This window comes from Coloeus monedula (genome assembly GCF_965178545.1).
Source record: "Coloeus monedula genome assembly, chromosome: 5".
NCBI lineage: Eukaryota > Metazoa > Chordata > Aves > Passeriformes > Corvidae > Coloeus > Coloeus monedula.
Genome location: NC_138785.1, coordinates 48,778,343 through 48,801,006, shown reverse-complemented (window position 1 = coordinate 48,801,006; position 22,664 = coordinate 48,778,343). Strand labels below are relative to the sequence as shown.

The 22,664-nt window shown below is 36.6% G+C and overlaps 1 protein-coding gene across 7 annotated transcripts in view; it reads right to left on the bottom strand.

Moving 5' to 3' along the window:
- FRYL (FRY like transcription coactivator) overlaps window positions 1–22,664 on the bottom strand; it is a 164,199-nt gene that overhangs the window by 87,652 nt on the left and 53,883 nt on the right. For all 7 annotated transcript variants that reach the window (XM_082282117.1, XM_082282118.1, XM_082282116.1 and 4 more), the window contains 2 exons: window positions 8,174–8,373; window positions 1,697–1,750 (listed from right to left, as the gene is read on the bottom strand). In XM_082282117.1, the coding sequence (XP_082138243.1) occupies window positions 1,697–1,750; window positions 8,174–8,293 (174 nt within the window). In that variant the 5' untranslated portion in view covers window positions 8,294–8,373. The remainder of the gene's footprint in view (window positions 1–1,696; window positions 1,751–8,173; window positions 8,374–22,664) is intronic.

Below are 22,664 nucleotides of genomic sequence, written 5' to 3'. Positions count from 1 at the left end.
CTGGCCCAGCAACAGCTCTAGCATCTCTGCTGAATGCTGTGGCTGTGACCTCTGGATCCTCCTCATTCCCATGCTTTGCCAATTACTTTTTAAATCGGTAATCTTCGGCACTGCTGGAGAATTGTTCTTAATAAGGGTTTTATACATTGAGCAATGAACAGAGAGAAGCAGTCTTAATTCCTTTTGCCAAACAATGTGCAAAATTCCCTAACAAAGTTCCCAATCCCTGTCACCATAAGGCAGCCATTCAGTTCTGTCTAAAGCAGTTACTCAGTTGCATTAAAATTCAGATCTCAATGAATCCAAAGTAGATTACAAATAACAAAAGAACAAAATAAGAACTCATACACATATATACACACACAATCAAAACCATTTTTTTGAAAGCACTGTATTTTCAGGGAAACCAGTTTGTTTCTATATTACCAAATTTTAAAAGTTAAGTATTTTATTTTTTATTTCTCTCCACTCAGCCTGTGTTTAGAACCTCTCTCTAGTTTAATAAATGACAACTAGTGATTTATAGAAAACATCCTTAACTAAGGAAAAGGATTGCAGTAGGAAGGGGGACCCAGTTAGTAGAAAAAATTAAAAATAGTACTGATTTATATATTTTCCTAGATCATCCCTATCATGCCTATTTTTTAGGTTTTGGTTAGCTTTAAAACAATCATATCCTGTAGCTACCAAAGAATTTAAACCCTTCCCCCTTACCCACTTCCCTTGCTTATGAGTAAACGTCCATTTAGGAGATAAAGGCAGCAGGTTAGATTAGAAGATATTAAAGGGCTGTCTGAAGTCTTTGGTGGTGGTTTTCCATTTGTTTTTCTTTGAAAAGAAAACTGTACACAAAATATTACATGCTACTATTTGCCTCTTTTGGGAGGACAGAAAAGAGGTTCATGGATGGCTACTCATTGAAAAGTAGAGGCAGGTCCATGGATTTCACTGCAATGTCTAATACCTATATCCAAAGAGTGATGGAAAGCGTGAGCCAAAAATTCAGTTACAAAAGATATGAACAGAACACTGAGCTTCATACAGTAGATGCTGTTTAGTAACAGTCAAGAACACAACAGGCAATTAATGGGGCTTCCTCTGAATACTGCCTCTCCATTGCAAGAAAGTGGTTATGGGACACAAACATGCCTGTATTATTGAAGAATTAGAAATACAGACAATAAATATGAGTAAATTCAGCAGAGAGTCATGCCAGACACAGTTCACTGAGAGTAAGTGAAATGGGATTGCCTAGCAGTGTATCTATACTCTCAGCAAAGGACAAAGTAACACTTTTAATCTACCCTACAGGTTCTGCTACAGAATCAAAAAGCCCTCAGTAAAAGCCGTGTTACTGAAATACAATTAACACTGTTTGTTTGTAAAAACATAACCCCAAACACTCAAACAATAAGTGATAGTAGAAATAAACTAAGACTCTCTGCCCCCTAGCACATTTTGGCATCTTTCTTCCACCAGTTTTCACTGCAACCTTCAAAAAATTACCTACCCTAGTGGTTTTTACTATCATAGTCTACAATGGAAAGTAAAGTCTAACTAACATTCAGAGTCTAAATCTTCTGACACAGATTCAGAAGCGGATGTTCTAAGTTATTACAGCTGTGGAACCAATATTCTGCAAAAAGAGAGCCCACCTTAATCCAATAAAAGTTGCCTTCAATTATATGTCTCCTACCTGATCAAACTGAAGATCTTCACCTCTTTGAAGAGATCTGGACAAGAGCTTTTCCTGTAAAAAAAAAAAATAAAAAGAAACATACATTTCACAATGTAATTGACTATCATCAAAGATTCCTTCTTTCTCAGTTCTATTACAGAATAAAGAAATAACTTTTAATGCACATATTTACATTGCTTTTCAGATAGAAACATTTCTGGAGATGTGAAGCATACTCCCAAAAATTAATTCAGTAGCTAAACAATAATAACATGAAATACTGACAAACAGAAAATGTCAGGGCCAAACAGGGACCAGCTGGTGGTGGGTGTCAAGTGTAACTTAGAAGGAAAGCCATTCCCATCTTGATTAACAAGCGTATTAATGTTCATATAGGGCAATTATTCTAAGTTACAATAATTATTTTTAAAATGTCTTCATAAAGGCAAAGACAAGTGTTCATTGCATATCCAATCAGTTCTTCTGAACTGCAATGAAACACAGCTAGAAGACCTACTCCAGGAAAAAAGGAATGTGAATAATCCTTTGCTTTAAATTGAAATAACTGTGTAAGGGACCAAAAAGAAGCACTATTACTAGAATTTTACTTATTACAACATTTATTGCTACCAGTAGCATATGACATACTGCACTGTTAAAAGCAGAATTAAATTATATTCCTGACAAAATAATTTAGTAAGGATTAAAGCATTACAGAAACAAAACATTCATGAACTCTAATAGTAAATAGTAATTCTCACTAGTCACTGTGTAGAGTACAAAATTATACACTTACAAGAAATACAAATTTTATACTTGCTCAGGTACCCTGGAAAGTAAACAAAAATAGAAAATAAGGAGGAGGAAAAGAAGAAAGGAAAAAAACCCAGGACGAATTAAAAAAAAAAAAAAAAAGAAGAAAAAAGGGGAAGAAACAAAGAAAAAGAAGAAGGAACACTGAGTCCTGTGCACTGGCTCTGAGGGTCAATGATTTACAGCAACCCAAGTGCCACAGTAACAGCTTTAAGGGCACACTGCAAAGCGGTAACATATATAAAGATCTGAGGAGCATTTTCTGTTATTTTAAAAAATTTTAAACTAGTCTTCACTTAATAATATTATAAATGAGTCCAAAATATTATCTTTCACAAGAAAAGTAGAAGAAGTACTCAGGGTAAAGAGTTAATAGCTCACATTAGATTGCAGAAAGCAAACAAGGAAGTTTTGTGGAGCAAGGTACTTCAAGTAGTTAACTTGCCTGGTTTAGCTTGTAAAAGGAGGTGTGAGCAATACTGATAGCCAGTATTTCTCTCAACAGCTTGTAACTCAGCACAAAGTAACTGCTTAGTAGTTTAGTATGAGACAACACCCATGCTGTCAGGCTGTTGACAAAAACTTAGAAAGTCAACATTGCTCAGTGATTAACACTTGCAAGGCTATGAGACAGACTATATGGTCGACAGATAAAAATTCATATTGCATGTACCAAATCCAAGGTTTGAACTGGCAACTTATTTTTTCTTATCCTAATTGTAATCTTGAAAATACAGCACAATATCTGGCATTTTCTCCTATAAATGCAGCTGTATTTGGTATTCAAAAGAACACTATTCAAAAGGCAACTTCTACAGCCTCTGAAAACTTTAATTCAACATTGCCCAGGCAAAAAGCATTTCCTTACTCTGAAAGTATAATTTGAAATAATACAGATACCAACTCACAAGTCATTTTTGCTTGCCATAATCCAAAGAAATCTGCTTAATTATCTAGGAAAATACTACCATTTATGTTCACTTCCAGTATGCCTAAATGAAAAATTATTTTAAGAAGGGGGTTTCTAAAAAATGCATTTATTATTCTGAAATAGCTCTACTTGTTGATCAACTGATGTATTAGTAAATATTCTTTCACTGTCTATTCAAAAGCAAGGGGGAAAGGTTTCACTTTCTTAACTCTTTCAAATTAATGTAATTTTACATGCTAAATCTGTTCAAAATACTGTTATGAGAATTTATATTTTGAAGCATATACTACAAGCTCCAGAAAGCACTTGCAAAGCAGAACTTCCTTTTAGCTAGCACTCCTCCCCCCCTTTTTTCAACATGGAAACGCCTGCTGTAGGTGAATTCATGTTATCTGTATTATGCTTTCAGATAAACTGCACAAATAATTGTTACCTTATCTGTAAAGCAGAAGCACAAGAAATGTTACACTCTACAAATATTGTATCACTGCTAATTAAGCTAAAAGAGAAAAACCAGAAAACTATTTCCTTAGGAGACGGAGAAGTGACTTTCTTGCAAGAAGATGGGAAAAGTCAGGTTCCTTAAGCCTCCTTAGGATACAATCTCCCAAAATACCATGTTTCCACCATAATACTACAAAAACTATCATACAGGTAAAGAAACCCTGGGTTCACTATACCCACTGCATGTGTCTAAACCCAAAAATTGTTAAAGAAAAGAATGACAAATCAAAGAGAAGTGAAATAATCTGTAAGTTTTTTGATAAAGAAGTTGAAATCCATGCCAATAGAGAGAAAACTTTTAAAGATAGCTCTGAAAGTTTAGCTTCCCTCCCATAATCCATACTAATTTACACACTTCTGTATATCAAATGTTTAAGATTTTAAGGTCAGAAAGAATAAAGACCTTACAAGTTCGTAACCTTGTTTCCTCAGCACTAAGGATCTTAACTGTTAAAAGGTAAATACCACTGTAGAGTTAATGTAACACTGACCAAAAAAAGGTGACATAGCCAAATAATACTCTTGAACCCAGTCACAGGTTTATCAAGGCAATTGATTTATTTGTATGGCTTTAAAATTTATTTTCTTTCAATGTCTTCTTCTACCTCTGCTTTGTCATGGCTCCAGCCATCTCACATGATTAACAAAAATCTATTCAACAGCATAAAGTAAAGGTCTGGAAATTCTAACTGAATTAATAATTTAAGATTTATTTTCCTGACTTCCTGAAGTTCAGAGAGAGATGAAAATAATAGGTCTACATTTATCTTTTACAAATGAAATGAAAAAAACAAAACGCTATTGCATTAAGCAAAGAGCAGTTTGCATCCATTGTGTAAAGAAGAAATGTCAACATATGGCAGGCAGCAGGGATCAGGATATAGACAGACGTGCATGTGCTGCGCAAACAACTGCACCCATAGAAAAAGGTACCACCCGTTGGCCCCTCTCCAGTATTCCCTGGCACCATCCTCTGGTGGCTAGCACACCTCAGCAGGGTGGCTCAGGTGTGCACAGCAGACCAGTGTGCTTCTGTCTGTCCTCCAAGCTGCAGGAAGGAAACAGGACAAGGGATGCTTGTGCTTGCCTCGCCTCCTCCAGCCTGAGGGTTGGGCAGTGCCTGCATCCTTGCCCCAGGGGCAAACAGAGTACTGTGCTAAATTTTACTTCAGCTTTTGAAAGCACCTAGGCAAGACTTGCGAAGTGTACAGTGCTAGTCTGAGCCTCGTTTAGTATTTCCACAATGGAATAAAATCGCTTGTGTTAGTAACAGGCTTAAATACTCTTGCTAGTTTTGACTTAAACATGAGACAACTACAGTTTAGTAATTCAGCAGCTTATCAACTTGGTGGCACATATAAAACTCTCTGCTTAAGTTCTAACCATCCATATTTACATGCAGCTTGACAAAATACAAAATAATTGAGTTTATCACTAATCTTTTTAACTGGTATGGTTTATGTCACATATGGGGAAGGCTGGTGTCATTCCTCAGCGCCATTTCTCAGCAGAGAAAGAGTATTTTTTAGGCTACAAGACTACTCTTGGGCTCTTTTTTCCTTTAAAACTACATACAGCTGCAAAAGATTTAGAATAACTGATTTTAAAAAAAAAAGTGGTTTAATTTCATTTATTCACTAAAAGGATGATCTTCCATCCTGTCATTACACTTGCTACTTTCACTTAATCATTTATTTTAAGCATTTGCTGATAACTCTGCCTGTAACTTTGAAAATGCTGAGGTATTAAAATCTTGCAAGCAGAGAACTCTTAATTAAATTAGTAAGAAGAAAGTAGGTAAAATTCACAGCCAGAGAAACCATTCCATTAATTTTTAAAATCACAAGTCAGTTACTTTTAAACATAATCCATACATCCAGCAAAAATGATACTACCCCTCACCCACAGACGCTGTCTTGATCCACAGCAACATTTTTTAAATTTATATTTTAATTAATTTTTGCTCCCCTACTGGCATGTTCAAGTTTTAAGAAGTGTCTAGCTCCCAATTTTGATTGGTCTGGCCTTAAATTCTCTCAAACAGCCTCACCCAACACCCTAGCTTCATTAAAGATTTATGTAACTCTACATATATTCTCCACGCTTTCGTTTGTAGCCAAGTAATTCCACAAAATCAAATCACACTATAATAAAGGGCTTTCCTCTCTTCCATTAAAGCCTTTTATCCAATCACAATCAGTGTCTTTCTGGTGCTCTTCCAGCCTTTGTATCTTTCTTTTTAAATTTCATACACTAGAACTGAATGTTCAGTACTTAAATTCTACATACAGAAATAAAGCTGCTTCAATGCTTTAGTATTTCCTTGCAGTGGGACACCTAAGGATTCCCTTCTACCTCTTTATGTTATACAGGCTCAGGTTGTTTCACTTTTGCACAGCTTTTGGCACCTCTCTTAATTTGCTGGTTTTCTAAATAGTCCTTCTCACCCACCAATATAAAATAAGGAAAGCTGGCTATACATATAAATTACATTTGATTCCATTAAAATACATTTTCTTTAAAGGAATTCAGCTTAGCAAATGAACCCAGACGAAACTGTTTAAAACCTTCACAGATGACTACTTTAGTAGTATTTGTAATTTCTTACCTTATCCTAAAGGATTTTATACACACTGTATACACACAAAATACTGACTTCAGATTCTTATCAGTAAAAAATCTTGACTAAGGTAGACTTCATGCAATCACCATAAAACCTCACCAGGCAACAGAGCTGGGAATCACTCCTCTGTGAAAAGCTCATTGTTTCATTAGTTTCATGGGGTTTCTAATTTTTAATCTGGCAAGATATTTCAATTTTGTATGATTAACAGATTTAAAAACATCTGTTTAATTAACAGTCAACAGCATGGCAAGGAGACACAACCTGGGACGGTTGACAGAGGATTTATTTAATCTGGTCTAGGGACAAGTTTTGCAGCACAAGTGAACTTCAGGGCTATTATATTTACCTTACTACCAGTATTCGGGGTTAGATTTAACTCCAAACTAGCTGCGTCTGCAGGAAAAGCCCTCTTTAGCTCATCGCAATTACAGGCAGTCTGTCCCTCTGGTCAAGCACCACCCTCCCTGTTTATTCAGCAGATGAATGGAAACGGGGCTGGAGGAGCAGCATTTGTCCCACGGATGGACAGTGGAGCTACCTGCCTTTCCACCCACAGCATCACTGTCACTACAGCTCTCCTCTCATTTTTTAGCCAGGTACCCTTTATCACTTGTATGCTCCTTTTGCTATGAAGTTTTTGTGCTTTCTTATAAACCCCTCCTGAATACATGACCTTTTTGGATGTCTAAAAGCAAAGAGACAAGTTATGCTGGTGTTGTAGGCTTGCCTGGTACACACAGGCATATATATAAAGAATAGGTACGAAGAAACTTTCGTTTTCCTCAGCCTTTTATCTACTAATGGGTGTAGTTGAAGATGATTCCATAATCCACAAAATAGTTTTAGCCCCATATCTGTTCTTTTGGACTGCTTCTTAAGAAAACTTTTTCCTAAAGTTTCAAGACTGGGGCTCAAATGCTCACATATGCACTTCTGCACATGAACACTTCAGCAAACAGTGGCTGCCAACAGACGCTTTCTGTGAGCTGGCCTTCTGCAAGCCACAGTGAATTTCCAAGTTTAAGAAAAAAAAGTTGGTTTTGTTTGCCATGGTTTTGGTTTTGTTTTTTGTTTGTTCCCCCCCCCTTCCTCCCCCCCTCCCCCCAATTCCCAAATTAAAAGAAATCCATTTATTTCAAGACCATGAGGTCTGGATCACCAATGGAATTTTGTATTTTTGCCTAATCTGCAATATACATGGACTACTATATTATTCCAGGTGTTAGTACCATTACTTCGGAAAACAAAGCAAATGAATCTTTTCTTGAAAGTATACTGCCCAAGTATTACTTCAAAGAAACATTGACAGGAAACACATTTCACAGTATTAATGAAGTAATGTTTTTTGTTGTTGCTATTTCCTTTTGTAACTTCACAGACCTTAGGGATATTAAGAGGTCTTGTTTCCAGTAACTACTAGGTAATAGTTTTAACACAAGTCAATAAAACAAATCAGGTAGCAATCCTGTTTGCAGAAGCCTATTTATTCCTGAAGTAATACCTTTGAAAAGTCAACAATATCTGGGAGTGCTTTATTCAGTAACCATACATATGATAAATCAGCCTATTTCAGAAAAAAATAAGACTGTTTCAAGGGATACTATGAAAAAAAAGGACTCACCAAAGGTTCAGCCATTACAAGTTCAATTTTCTTTTCAGCTTGAACAGCAAATTCAGCAAAGAGGCTTTTGATGACATACTCGCCAGGTTTCACATCTGGGTCAATAGTAATGTTAGACATGATGATGCCTCTCTTTTCCCAGGTGGAAACAACACTTGGAGAAACTCTACGTTTATTTACTCTGCTGGGTGGTGCGGAGGCTATAGGAAAAAAACAAGAAAAACACAAAGCTATAAAGCAGAGCTTCTAAACATGATGCCAGTCACTTTGTATTCTCCCATTCATCCCACACACATTTTCACACAGTAAATTCTCTAAAACTGAAGGAAACAACTAGCTGTAACATGAAACAGGAATTTGTTTGTTTTAGTTAGGTCAGAATAACTCTTTAGTCGCACAAGGGTTTACAATGTAGGTCACTTCTGTTACTGATAAAATACTCTACAATGACCATGATTAACATACAGTACCTTCAGTCCAAGTATGACTAAAAATCAGAAGGATGAATGAAAAAAGTTATCCCCCTATATTATGAGAGGCATCTGCTTGATTACATTTTATAGATTACCCATAAAGTTCACATTTCTATTTGGTATCCAAATACTTTCAAGATAAATACTTCCTTGGCACTTTTTGTCAGTAAGCTGATTTTCCTAACAATAACACAAACCCTTTTTAGACATGTCAGGCTAACTGATCTTCTAGTCACACATGTTAAAGACTTGTTCCTTGTAAAAAATATTAATTAATCAATACAAATATCGTGTATATATCAGTCTAATTTTCTAAGAATTAATACTTTTGCTTTTATACCAAAATTGTCATATACAAACTTTACATATAGTTATCCACCTTTAATTTTATTTTTCTCTCTAAGCACTCCAAAATATTTATTTATTGTGAAAGCTGCCAGCAATGTGAACTGCAGTATTGTAGTAATGCTTCAGAATTCACACAAAGGTTTAATACACAAAACAATTAGGATAAATAATTACAATTCTTGTCTTGCACACAATATGTCAAAATAACTGTTGACACCACTTAATGATGACCCAGATGTACCAAGGGAGGTCTGATATTTCCCTAGCATATTCCATGACTGAAGATGTTATTTTTGAATTTATATTAGGAATTGATACTAAGATTTTATTTTCCTAAGACAGTCATGCAAGGAGCCTAGCTCCCATCTGTTTTATTCTATTACATTTCATGATTTGTTCAGGTAAGCTTTTTAAGGGCTTTTTGCAGGTAAAGTGTGAGGAGACACATTTGGTTTATTTTGCTGAACCTGAAAATTTTTTAATGTGTTCTCAGTTTTTACATGTGCAAACCCTATTTGCTAAATATTATCCACAGCTTTTACTCAAACTTTCTTTTCAACTCATTTCTGAAAATACATGAGACCAAACATGGAGACCAAACCTTTGTACTTCACATCTTCTCAAGTTTGTCCTGGCCATTCATTCCATCTTCTATCAATTCAGAAAGTTACATTTTACATAACAGAGACTCCTGCAACTTCTACTGAAATTTATCATTTATCAAATGCATTTGTGAAGTGAGCAATTCTGCAGGAGTGAAAACTGAATGCTCCCAACTACCTTAGCTTCTAATTAAAAATGAAGGTTACCTTGCATAAGGCTGTGAATACTACAAATGACCTGTTTTTATTCTCTAGGCTATTGCACAAACAGTCCCATGTTAGCTGGAGTAATGCATATTTTTTCCTGTACATAAACTGCAGTATCCTTTCTTAAACTGGAAAGAGTTGCACAAGGTGACAAAACTGAGCTCCCGGAAACCAGGGCTAACACCAGAACATGCACACAACTGCACATCTCATAAAATATTTCTAAACATCCTCTAACACTTCAATCCAGCACTTTCACCTCAGTAACAGAGGCCCTAAAAGACAGAGAAGAGCATGTCCCACAAAGCAGAGACAATGGGACATCACAGTCACTGCCATGATCTAGATCCCTATGGTAGAAGTTCACTAGATAGAAGTACACAAAAACATTAAGAAACAGAATGAAGTGGAGGCTGCAAAAGGAAGATGACCACCCAAAACTTTCTCATCCCACATCTGATGATTGCCTCGTCCTCCAGTACAGAAACGTAAATATTTCAGGGACTTCAAAAAATATTTCATGTCTTTACATCATGAATGTAAATGTCTTTACATGTCATCAATGCCTATGTCCTCCAGCATCCGTACTCTTGCCATGCTTAAGCCCCAGTGCTTCCAAGGGAAGCCCAGAAAATGAGAGAGATTAATTATGTACCAAGAACAAGAGCACAGAGGTTTGAGAAGAGGTGAAAAGAAGGAATAAATATATCCTTCCTAGCCATAGCAGCTAACAAACAGAAATACCAAGCATGGGATAGGCAAAACAGAAGAATGCTGCAACATACAGATTTTGAACAACTCCCTCTTCATCTCCATCAGATAAACAAAACAGAAATTTGAGTAGCTACGGACCCATAACAGATACCGTGGATTTCTAATATATGCAGTTACTTCTATGCTAAATATGAGAGTTTCTAAGAAAGCTAAAGCTTTTTTCTAGTCAACAGACAAGTTGGACTGTCTTATTTTAAAAGACATATTGAAGCTAGCAGGCTGGAAAGAAATGACAGTGTTTAAATGTCCTTTTGAATATCATTACTTGTGTCTCAGCAGAAGAAATTTAGCAAAGCAGCAGCTTCAGCTCATTCTAGACTTACCTACTGGATATGCCACAACTGTCACATTATCTGGACTGAAGCAAAAATGCCAGAGCGCTGGTCCAGTTCCAACTCCTGAAGAATGAGGAGCTGGTACTCAACCAGCTCTTTTTGCTCTATGGGGAAACTAAGAGAGAGCATTGTGCTCCTTAACCCAAAACTATATTTAGATGTGCTTTATGTAAACAATTCTTAATAGTGTGTTTACATAATACATTTGTCAGATTTTAAAATACCACATTCAAAAAGACCCTGTCACTTAAGAATCAGGAAGACATTGAGACCTTATCATCTTTTAAGTGTTATCTTCACTTCGTGATAACAATCTAATCCTCAGTAAGGGACCACCTTAGTGTACTAACTTTCAAAGCTATAAAACAGCTTCCCTCACTAAGGATGAAACCCCAAGGTTGTCTACACTGATTTAATCCCAGGTAAATTCTCTCCTCAGGCTAATGCAAAAACAGGAAATGGATAAACTGGGCAAAAATCTATCACTGGCAAGAAAAAAAGAAGCAACTGGACTATAACCAGACTGAACCAGAAATTTCAGTACAAAGCAGAGGTCATGACCATGCAGCCAAGGAAACGTGGTGCCAGGACAGCCTTATATCCACCAGCAATACCGCGGACTCCAGTCCTTGGCTGTAGTTGCACACAGCCCACTTTGGATGGCATAAGCTGCAGTACTGTCAAGGGATGCAATCCCTTCCAGCCAGCTCTCTCCTTTCCTGGGCGAGCAAACACAAGTGCAGAAACACAAGTGTGCAGGTGTGCAAAGGACTGAACTGGAAAAGCAGCACATGTATTAATTTTTTCCCCAGGTTAATTTTGACACAATCATTTGTCCAAGGCACACATCATACACAGGTGTGTGCCAGCACACACAGTCAGTGCAGGGACAGGGCTTGCCTTTTTACTCTTTCAGCAGCAAAGCAGAGTCAAGGCTATCCTACAGCCATAGGTGTCACTAATCTCTGTGTTCACATGCACAAACTCTTCAGTTGGCAATGAACCTATCCCCCAAAAAACAAGTGAAAACTGTCAAACTGAAGCAATTATAAACACTGCCATGAGAGAATTACAAATACCTTCATTTTGCTAAAATGCCAGAGTATGTAAAAGGCAGAAAAAACTACAAGGATTTACTTTTATCCATGAACTTGCTGAGGATTCTAATTTACGACACCACTAATGGTTGACATTAATGTCAAGACCATCATCTTGCTTATAACAATATTCATGGTTTGCGCTTTGTAAGACCATTAAGTTAGTTAAATACACACAGAAAACAAACATGTAGGAGGGAAAATGGAGAGGGAGCTCGACCGTGTTTAATAACAAAATATATGAGAGTCCGTTAAAGAAAACTTGAAATCTATTCTCAGATTTCTTAACTAGGTCAAACAAGATTATCATCTGGTATAATTATGTTCAGTGGAATCCATTTACTGATGAATTTGCAACCAATAACATTGTACGAAGGACTATATGGATTTTTAATGTACTTAATGGAAAAAAAATCTCATTGCAGGACAGGATTAAATAATTTCTTTCTGTTATTGTCCGCCATCAAAGCATAAGCCATTCTTTACTCTTAGCTGCCAGAGAAAATGTAAGTCTCAAACATCGTTTGGAAGCTTCAAAACATGGAGCATCCTACAGAACTTCAGATGAGATCTGGAACCAGAAAACAGGCAACTTGCAACAGTTCAAAACTAAAAAACTACTTTCATAAATCGCTTGAAAACAGTGAACATTATTCAGTTGAAACAATATCCTGTTTGTTTGCTCTGATGTGAGCTACTGCTACGTGGGAAATCTGGGAGCAATGCAGTAAGGAAATCTTTGTTAAACAGTATTGTTTGGTTGCTAGGGCCACACCAAATTGTTTGGATAGTTGCAAGGAACAGTGAAACAATACAAAGGATAATTAGACAGACAACACACTCCTAGGTCAAAAGGCAACATGCCCTGATGTATGCTAAATGAGTAACAAAGTTGTTTCATGTTAAACACAAGTGTCTAGAACTAGGAAAGGTTATTTAATACCCAAGTTGATAGTAAAGAATTTTTTTACCATCCTGTTTCTCTCGGCATAGCCCAAATGCATCAAGTATTTGAGGATATAAAGTAGCATCCTATTTACCAAAGAGACTATTCAGGGTTCAAACATACAAAGCAGGTACCGAAAGGTAACAAATGCACCCCAGCCTGTGACAGTTGAGTCCATTTTATGTCATGGCTAATATAAAATCATGATTTTTAGCTTTTGGACTTGGGTACTGCTTTACACTTAGCCAAGTATTGGCACTTTGTATGTGCTTTTTTCCTAAGTTTTTCATGGTTTTGGCTTTAACTGAAATTTGGGGTTGGTTGCTGCTGTGTCTCAGGAAGTTGGAATGGTTGGACTGAAGCAAAACTTGCATCAGGTATCTCCCCTCCTTCCAGATACCTGAAAACACATTTGGAATTACTTCACAGCTTTTTAAAATAAGGTACCCAACTATAAAATAAGCATGCTCAACACAATCTTGAGGAGCCTCCACAGTTTTCATCAAGCAGATTATATTCGTGGTTGCTATTTTTAATTAATTGTTAAAGTCATAGATAATTTTACATGGCTCACATTTAGCAATTAAGCTTTTTACTGTTATTTTTGCAGCACAGGTACTTTCACAGATACTTTATATTTCCTGTAACACTTGTTGCAGAATAGGGTTTGCATGTCCAACTGACAATACAAAAATTTTTAAAGACTAAAAATATTATGTGTGGTTACTTAAAGGAATTTTAATTAAGCTCCTTGCCTTCTACTCTGATAACATCTAGAACATTTCATCCTGCCTCACAGAAGTGATATTAATATACATGGAAACATGCCTGTAGTGATTGTTACAGTGTTTCATAACAACAAATCCTTAGTTATTTTACCAAAACAATCATTTTTTTCCTAAAAAGAACATCAATGTTCAAAAGAGATGGCAACGTATCCAGAATCATCCCAACAAATTATGAATAGAGCCCAAATGTTAAACCTAGGTTTCCTGTGTCCCTGATAAGCATCCCCTGTTTTCTAGAGCAACTTCTTCAATAAATTTATCACTATTTCACAATTCTAAAATTCCTGTTGATCATCAGGTTTCTACTGTTTCCAAAGTCTGCTTACTCCTACCAGTAGAAAAAAAAGTCTTATGACTTGAATGAAGAGGCCAGTGAGCACCTTTATGAACACAACGAAATTCAACATACACTGCTCTAGTAACAGGTGCACATTCCAGATCTCAGCCTCCAACCTATAGGCAAATATAAGGAAAGAGCCATTCTTCACTTAAATCTCTTGGATTTGCCTTCACAGTAGCAATGGAAGGATGCAGTTGACCTGGGCTGCTGCAGCATGTGATGGCACACCAGACCACGAGGTCTACTTCACTGTTTTTTGTTCAAACTATGTAGCACTACTGACAGTGTGTGAAGCCTGTCTGAAAGCTGCATTTATGCCTGCCTTACTTGCTCCAACTGCACTGGATCCCTGCTGATGTCATGCATCCAGTGCTGTGGCACACGTGGCTCTGGCTGGTTTCTTGCTTCACCAGCATCACACAAGTGCTGGAGTCACTAGAATTAGTGGACACTTCTGCATTATGCTGCATTTATCCAGATTTTCTCATTTATTTCATTAACACTTACTTACTAGCAAGATGCTACTAATCTTAAACTGTGCTAATAGATACAATAAAAGAGAAAAATATTGCAAACTCATAAAATATATACTCATTTTAAGCACATCCAGTTATATACAAACGCTATTCTGATTTTCTCAGTTATGTAAATTATTCTCAATAACATCTTTAGATGGACCAAGAAACTGAGTGTGAATTGAGGGTTAGATGCCCTTTTTGAACATTCCTACGAGGTCCTTAAAAACCCCCATACCTAATATGAATATTAATCTTGATACTAGTATGAAACACTGCAAGCAACGGGAGAGGCACAGCAGCCTCCTGACACCAGAGCAATGTCACTTTACAAGATAACCGAAATAACGTGAATAAAATCCACAGTCATTGACAGTGAAATTAAGTATCTATTAAGGGCCACTAACCACACATTTTCATAAAGTGTGATATCTAGATATTCCTTTGCTTTACATAATACACATGTGGTGATTGGTAACACCACAAATACAAACACAGCAGTAGAAACAGAAATCAATCCAAATACATTAGAATATACATGATCAAAGAAACAAACCTGCTCTTTCTCCCCTATTTCTCATACCTTAGTTTGGATACATAGTTCCTGATGAACAAGCATGCTATTATTTTCAGTACAGACTACACAACTAATTCATCCAGCAACACCAGCTATGGAATTCTCTCCTCTTTCTCTGTGTTGGCAGTATACAGTGAATTTTCTTTGGAAGATATTTAACAAAGGTTTTGGCTTCACACATGTGTCCAATTACACAACAGGCAAAGAAGAACTATTATCTCATTAACAGGTCACATGGACTAAGCCCAGACTGCAAATTCTTACCTCACCTCTCTCAATTCTTTACTGATTTTAAGTGACTTTTATGGAAATAATTAAATAACCAGCAATAGTAGCTGGTACTTCTGTCATGCATTTATGATATGTCACATGATGGTAAGATGAATGGATTACCTACCTGTGAAGTAGAAAGAGGCTTACAAGCGGCTTAGTTCAGTGGTATGGTTCAGTGGTAATGTTTGTAAAGCCAAGTCAAACCTTTCAGTGAGAGGAAGTTTTATGTGTATTGATAACTTCCCCTCCACGTCTAAATCGGAACTTACATTTTACTTCTGCAGTACAAACACTTCCCTATTAACAATTTATCTAGTTTCAGATATGTTTGTATTTCAGCCAAACTCTGGGACAAAGAAACATAAATGAATGCTGCTTCAATAAACAGAAGATAAATTTATTTCAACAAGTAGTTAATTAATGATACGGCTGTAACATGAAGGATGGCCTGGGAGAGAATACAGAAGTCTTTTTGACTATTGTGGGAACTGGTACTATGACAGCCAAAAAAACCCCCACAGAACAAAATCTTCACAGAAATCTTCTAAGTTTTATCATAAAGACTTTTTTTTTTTTTTTTTTTTTTTTTTACCTCCAGCTAATATGAACATCCTTTCTTTAAGGAAAGCTGACTCAACTGAGAGAGCAGCTGTCAATTTGTCTAGTAACAGGTACTCACATGAAGCTTGTTTTCTGCTCTCAAAGCCTCTGAAAACACAGGCAAGAATGGTAATAGAAACATTACTTCTTGCCAACACAAAGACACAGCAAAAATTCTACGGCATAAAACCTTGTCTGGCAATATCTGGTTTTCTAGGTATCTGGGCCAGACTACAATCCCTTGTAAGTTTTGCTGCTACAGGTGATCCTCAAATTTGGAGCTTTGCCTTATAACTAAGTAGTTTAGTCCTTCCAGAGATTCAGTAGTCCTTTTCTCCACTGCTGTTAATATCTCTGGCATTTTCATTCTTAAAATGGGATTTTTAGATTTTCATTTGGCACAAATTTCCTAGAAATGTAACTAGTCTTCCACAAGAGAAAAACCAAAAGAGAAGTAATGTTGCATCAGACTTAAAGTGATGATTTTATTATTTAAAAAACCCAACCCAAACAAACAAACAAACCAACCCCAAATATTTCAGTTTAGAAGAAAATTTCTCCTCTGTCTTTTCCACACCTATAACCATTGTCTGGGATGTATGAAGTGAATTCCCTGTGTGTCAAACACAAAAAAGTCCTTGAGAGGTCTTTCTCCCTTCTAAACTCCCCATCACCATAATCCTCTGGAGACTTTTTGCTATATTCTCTGCCACATTGCTCCTTTTCCCCTTTTTTTGTACTAATATTCAGATGCTCTTTGAGGAAGCATTATGAAGAGAACAGGACATTCTTCTTGTCCAGCTGCTTTAATGGCTGAGCAAACTCTAACCAGCAAATACTCCAATTCCTGTATGGGGCTTCGTTTCTTATAGACCCTTCCCTACTCTGAACAGTCTGAAATAAGATAGGTATAGGATTTCTTTCCTGAAACTCTAAAACAGACAGAAAGATAAAATGTATTAGAGATAAAATCAGAGAAATTATTTTTAAATACTTATTTTACCTAAACTCAAACACATAAGAGATAAACTGGGCTACAGATTTCTCCAAGTAAATCCTACTGGCTTTGCCATTATGGACTGTGGTGGTCATTCCTCTTATCTTTATATATATGTGAGAAGTACCAACTCCACAAAACATTCTTTCTAAACCTCTATCCCCATACTGTACGAAGTGCACCTGCTTCTCTACAGAACTGTGACTGAATAGGACAAACAGCCATGTACATAATGTACAATCACCTAAATCAGATGGAAGAGTACTTTTTATTTACTGAAGTAGAACACACAAATACTTTTATTAAGAAATTTAGTGATTGAAAAAGAGGTCAGATCTGACATACAGGATAGTGTGAGGATACCCAGGGCAATAGCCAGAAATAGACTGTTAGTCATTACTGGGCTCCCTCTGTCCACTGAGAATGTTGGATTTGACAGCATCAAAGGCTGCTAGAAGCTACAGTCCCAAAGATACTGCTGAAGATCACCTCATCTCTAGTGCTACGTAATTCTGTCACAGTGTCTGATAGCAGGGCAGAATGTCCCACCTATGACACAAGCAACCACCATGGCCAACAAGAAATTTAAAATTAAATAATAATTCCAAAAAAAAAAATGAAGATGAATATAAGATAAATTTTACATACTCACATTTTAAAAAAAACCTTAACAACACAACAGCTAGGACATACATGGTAAATACTGGCTGAAATTGCTACTAGCATATGCAAGAAGCACAACTCACTATGTGACTCATTTTACAGAGCCTTGTATGGTACACCATGCATGTAGATTATTATCAGACAGGAAAAAAAGAAAAATTACAAAATAATTTTGATAGCACAAGATGCCAAAAGACCAAACCATACAGAGTGGAAAACAATGTGATAAAACACAAAAACTGGAGGGGGAAGAGGAAATCAGTTTGAACTCCATTGTCTCAAGTCCTGCCCAGTCACTCTTGATTACGGCATTCCATCAGGAAATCCTGACCATTAAAGTGTCAGACCATTAAAAATATAGTTTATGTAAGTCCTTTTCTAGAATAACTGCCAAAACAGAAAACCTCTTAAGACAAAATATTTTCATTAAAAATAATATTTTGAATTTCACAGAAACCCTTACTTAAAAAGAAGCTAGATTTAATTAACAGCATACTTCCAAACTACTAATTTATTTAACATCCTTTGTTTCACTGTCAAGGAGCTGCTCTCATACAAGATCAGCTTCAAAGAATGTAAAGGATAAGTCACATCTGTCAATAATCTAAACATAATCCATCACATTTGGAAGCAGGATAATGGTAGAAATGTAAAGGTTCAGGGCTATAAGTTAAATTCCCAACAGTTGTTTTCAGAAATGTTCTTACTGTCCTGACGTTTTATACAACTGCAGCCTCCAATTCACTTTTCAGGTGCACAAAGAATAAAGCAAGTTAGATTTTAACACATGAATTTCTGCTCAAAAACAATTCTGTAATAAAGGAGCAAACTTCTCAGAGAAACAATATCACCTCAAGCACACATCTGGTACCTACAGTTTCCTTTCCCAGTAGACCTCGTGAAGACTTAACATGCCCTTACTGACAAACTACTTTGCACAGTACAAGCAAAGAATGTAGGTCTCTATCCTGGTATCTCAGCTTCCTTCAAAGCACTGAACTTTAACAAATGAGCATATGTAACTACCAAGATTCACTCATTTACAAATTTTGTATTCCCAAAAGAATAACCACATAAGTATAAAAAAAACCCCTAAACTTGTTTCTTTGCTTCCTATCCTCATTAGCATTAGGCTTCTACAGCATTTCAAGTCATACTTTCAGTAATGATGCAAACACAGAAGCAATTCTATTCCAGTATTATTAACTTGCCAAAAAAAAAATTAATTACAATATTAATTTTAAAGGGCAGTATCTGATGCTTATTTTTTATTTAACTTCATTACTGCAACAGGAACAAAGATGTGAACTTACCACTGAATATTGAGAACAAAGACAGAATTGCATAACACTGGCTTGTTCTGTTAGCTCTTCTGATCCACCTGCACTTTGGAAAATGTAAACCAAGCCTCCTCTAAGTCTGAGCTAGTAGTATTCCCTGCTCTTCATGGGGGCCTATAAGCTCAGAGTCATCACCGTATCAGTCAGTTATCATGCTTTTACATGGTACTGTGCATTCATGTAACAGCTGAGAGGCCATAACTCATTAGCGTTATTTTTCCTTCAGTTCTGTCTCCTGGAGTTTCTTATTATTTAGAAGAAGTTTCCAAGGGCGATGCAGATTCCTACTGAGCAAATTTAAGCTTTCTGAGGGTAGACTGGTTTCTCATCATTCCCTGCCCTGGCCAGTGGACTCCCATTTGAGACCCACAGACTGATGGTCAACTTTTCAAGAAACAGGTAAGGGTGCACTACTAAATTTGCATGCACTTATGACGTTTCAGATTGGCACAGAAAGTGTGCCCTGCTCAGCCCATGGGGTGAGGGAAGTGGGGCAGAGAACAAAACATTTACTGCTAAGAGAGAAACGCATTTTTGCCATCAAATTAAAGGCTGCACCAGGCTGGAAACACACCGATGATCTGAATCCTGTATTAAGCATGAGCTAACAAAGGCAATAAAATTATATCAATGCTTGGCTAAATTATATTAAACTAAAAAGCAGAAGGGAGGCAAAGGCAGCAGTGGAAAGATACACTAGTCAGGCCTGGGGAGTGAAAAAGTAGGAAGAAAAAGGAAAGAGAACTGTATTTGCTAGCGTTTATTCCAGATTTCCTTATACACTGTTCTGTAAGTTAAGGAAGCACACATTTCCACTGCAACGATGAGACTGAACCTACTCTGAATAAAGAATTCATTTCCATGGTATGCTAACTACACAAAGAGAAAGAAAAACACAAACTAAATCTAAAGTTTTAAGAAGTAGCATTTAAAACCTAAAACTAAGGCAAGGATATAGCAGCAAAGGAATACACGTAAATACAAGCTGCACAGACAAACTTCGTTCTAACACTTCTCACTGCAAACATATCATCTGTGATGAGATTTTACTTCCTTTCAATATATTAAAAGGTATGTATACACCCCCCACAAAAAATGCATCCTGTAACAAGGCCAAAGTGACCACATGCATGCCTTTGTTAACCAGCAAACAGAAACTTAAATACCTTATCTCCTTTTTCCTAATCTACAGTTCTCTGGAAAAACAAAACTTCACATCCTCAGTTTGCAGACTTAAGGATATAAAAAACTCTATTGGTGTACTGTACTTGAAGAAAAAACAATGTCAAAATGCTCAACAAATTTATGCTTGATATTACTTCCAAAAAGATTGTGTCAGAAGCCAGCAGTTTTTGCAAAGAGTTCTCTTGCAGAGCACAACCCAAGGTAGTTTGTTTAACCTTCTCTCCCTTCGCTGCCTGCTTATTCTTTTCTTTTGAGAAGAGGGCAATTCCAGCTCCCAGTTCAAAGAGGAAAATACTTTTCCTCATTATCCTCATTATGCTCATTATCCTTCATTATCCTCATTAATGTCAAATTGATACCTTTCCTGAGTAAATGCAAAAAAGTACTGAAGGCTGGTAGTTTTGCTCTAAAAGACCATTTCGGAAAAGGACTCTGGAACATCAGTTATAAAGTAACCAAGAACTTCAAATCATGTATCATTAAGAAACAAACAACAAACCCCAAAACCAATACATTAGCCCAGACTGGGTTGACTTAGAGAGCACTTTAACATCTTTGTAAATAACTGTCTAGTGAAGTGCTCAGAAATATTGTAATAGTATTTCTGATATCAAGGTATGTTTTGAAAATGGAAGTGTTAGATATATATACACAAGGACTTAAAAAAGCAAAGAAGAGAATAAATAAACAAATACAATCAAGCGTTGGAATATGCTCAAGCATACACAAATCAGGGATAGAAAATGTCTCATGCATTAAATATCAATTTCAGAAAAGAACAACTGTTCTACACTCCGATTCTGTCAGTTTTGCCTAGTAATCCTCCATATGAACATATGAGCTGAAAAGGAAAATAAACTAGACTAACTCAATCTGCCACATTTAACACAAGTATGTCAAGAACAGAAAAATAGAAAAAGTGAAACCAACATTTTCAAAAGCATATTCTTACAGTAATTTTGCTGAGGAATCAAAAAGAAACCATTTTTTATTCACATCCAGGTAACTACCTAAATTTAACTGTTTTAAAAAAAAAAAAAAATCTAGTAATTTCCCTGAATGAAGTAGTCTGCCCTGCAGTCAGGGGATCAGCTCTTCTGAAAATTCAAGTCCAATGGGTTTTAGTTCCCACTAGATGTTACCAAAGACTTACTAGCACATAGGAGAGACTGACTATTTTTCAACTACAGCATAAATTTCCTTGTGATGGAATACACATATCTTATAATGCTGTTGTAAGTTCTATTTTTAGATTAGGTGTAGTTAGTTGTCTGTGTTTTTTCTGTTTATCAAACACACTCTTCTGAGCCAAGTCCTTTCATTCATCAAATTCTACAGAAAAACAGCAGTGTCAGCTACTTAATTAATTGGTAGTCTGGGGTATCTGTTTTCTTGGGGAAAAAAGTTAGATGAATATGAAAATTAACAAGTACATAGAAAATTTAGGAATGTTCACTACACCACTTATCCAAATTTGCTTTGCATGTGTGGGTTAGTGCGGGTATTGTTTTTGAGGTTTCTCAGTGCTTTTTAAGTCTTTAACAGCAAAAGGTAGTGCTGAGTTCTCCTGAGACCCTAACTAACAATATTTTTTTTAAGAATAAGCATGAGACACTTGTATTTCTAATCAGACCTTCTGACTAAAATTTATCTACACTTACTGCAAATAAAACTAAACTAAATTAGCAAGAATCCCAAGTTGTGCAATTCCTTAGGGCAACAGATGACAGCCTTCAGGGCTTTAAGTCCTCAGATGAAGCACAAGGCCATAGCACAAACCTGGCAAAAAAATCCCACCCAGCATGCATGTAGCCAGCACTCAAACTGGACTTCTGTAAGAAGACAATACTCGGTGCCATGCAGAGCTATTCTTAGCCACCATAAACACACCAAGGTTTCAGAGTTAACAGCTTCTTTGTCAGTTTCATGGGAGGAGACTAGTCACATCTGAAATAAAAATAGGTTGTCATATGCTTGTCCACGGAACTCCAAAATACATGGCTAAATTGGTCATTTAAAAGATTCGAGCTGCGTGTATTGGTATTACAAGGAAAAAGAAAAATCTTTTTGTCTCCTACCTTCCTCAGCTTTCATTTCAACTTTTCATCTCATTCTAATTTATTTCCAAAAGTGGTTTGCTCTCTCCACAGTAGGAACCTTTCTCTGATTTCAATACATTCTTACAAGCTCTAAAAAGCATTGCAGAGAACTGTAACTGAGAGGCTGAGACTGATATGAATGGGAAGTTCTGGCCGTGGAGGCACCATGGAAAGTGGGGCTCTCAGCATGGCCTGCATGAACAACACCTGGGTGAGCAGGTACAGAGAGCCCCCTGCACCCACCTGCAGTTTCACAGCACACCCAGATCTGGAGACAAAGAACTATGTAATGACTCACAGAAGTGGGACAGGATGGGCACACTGAACAGTGA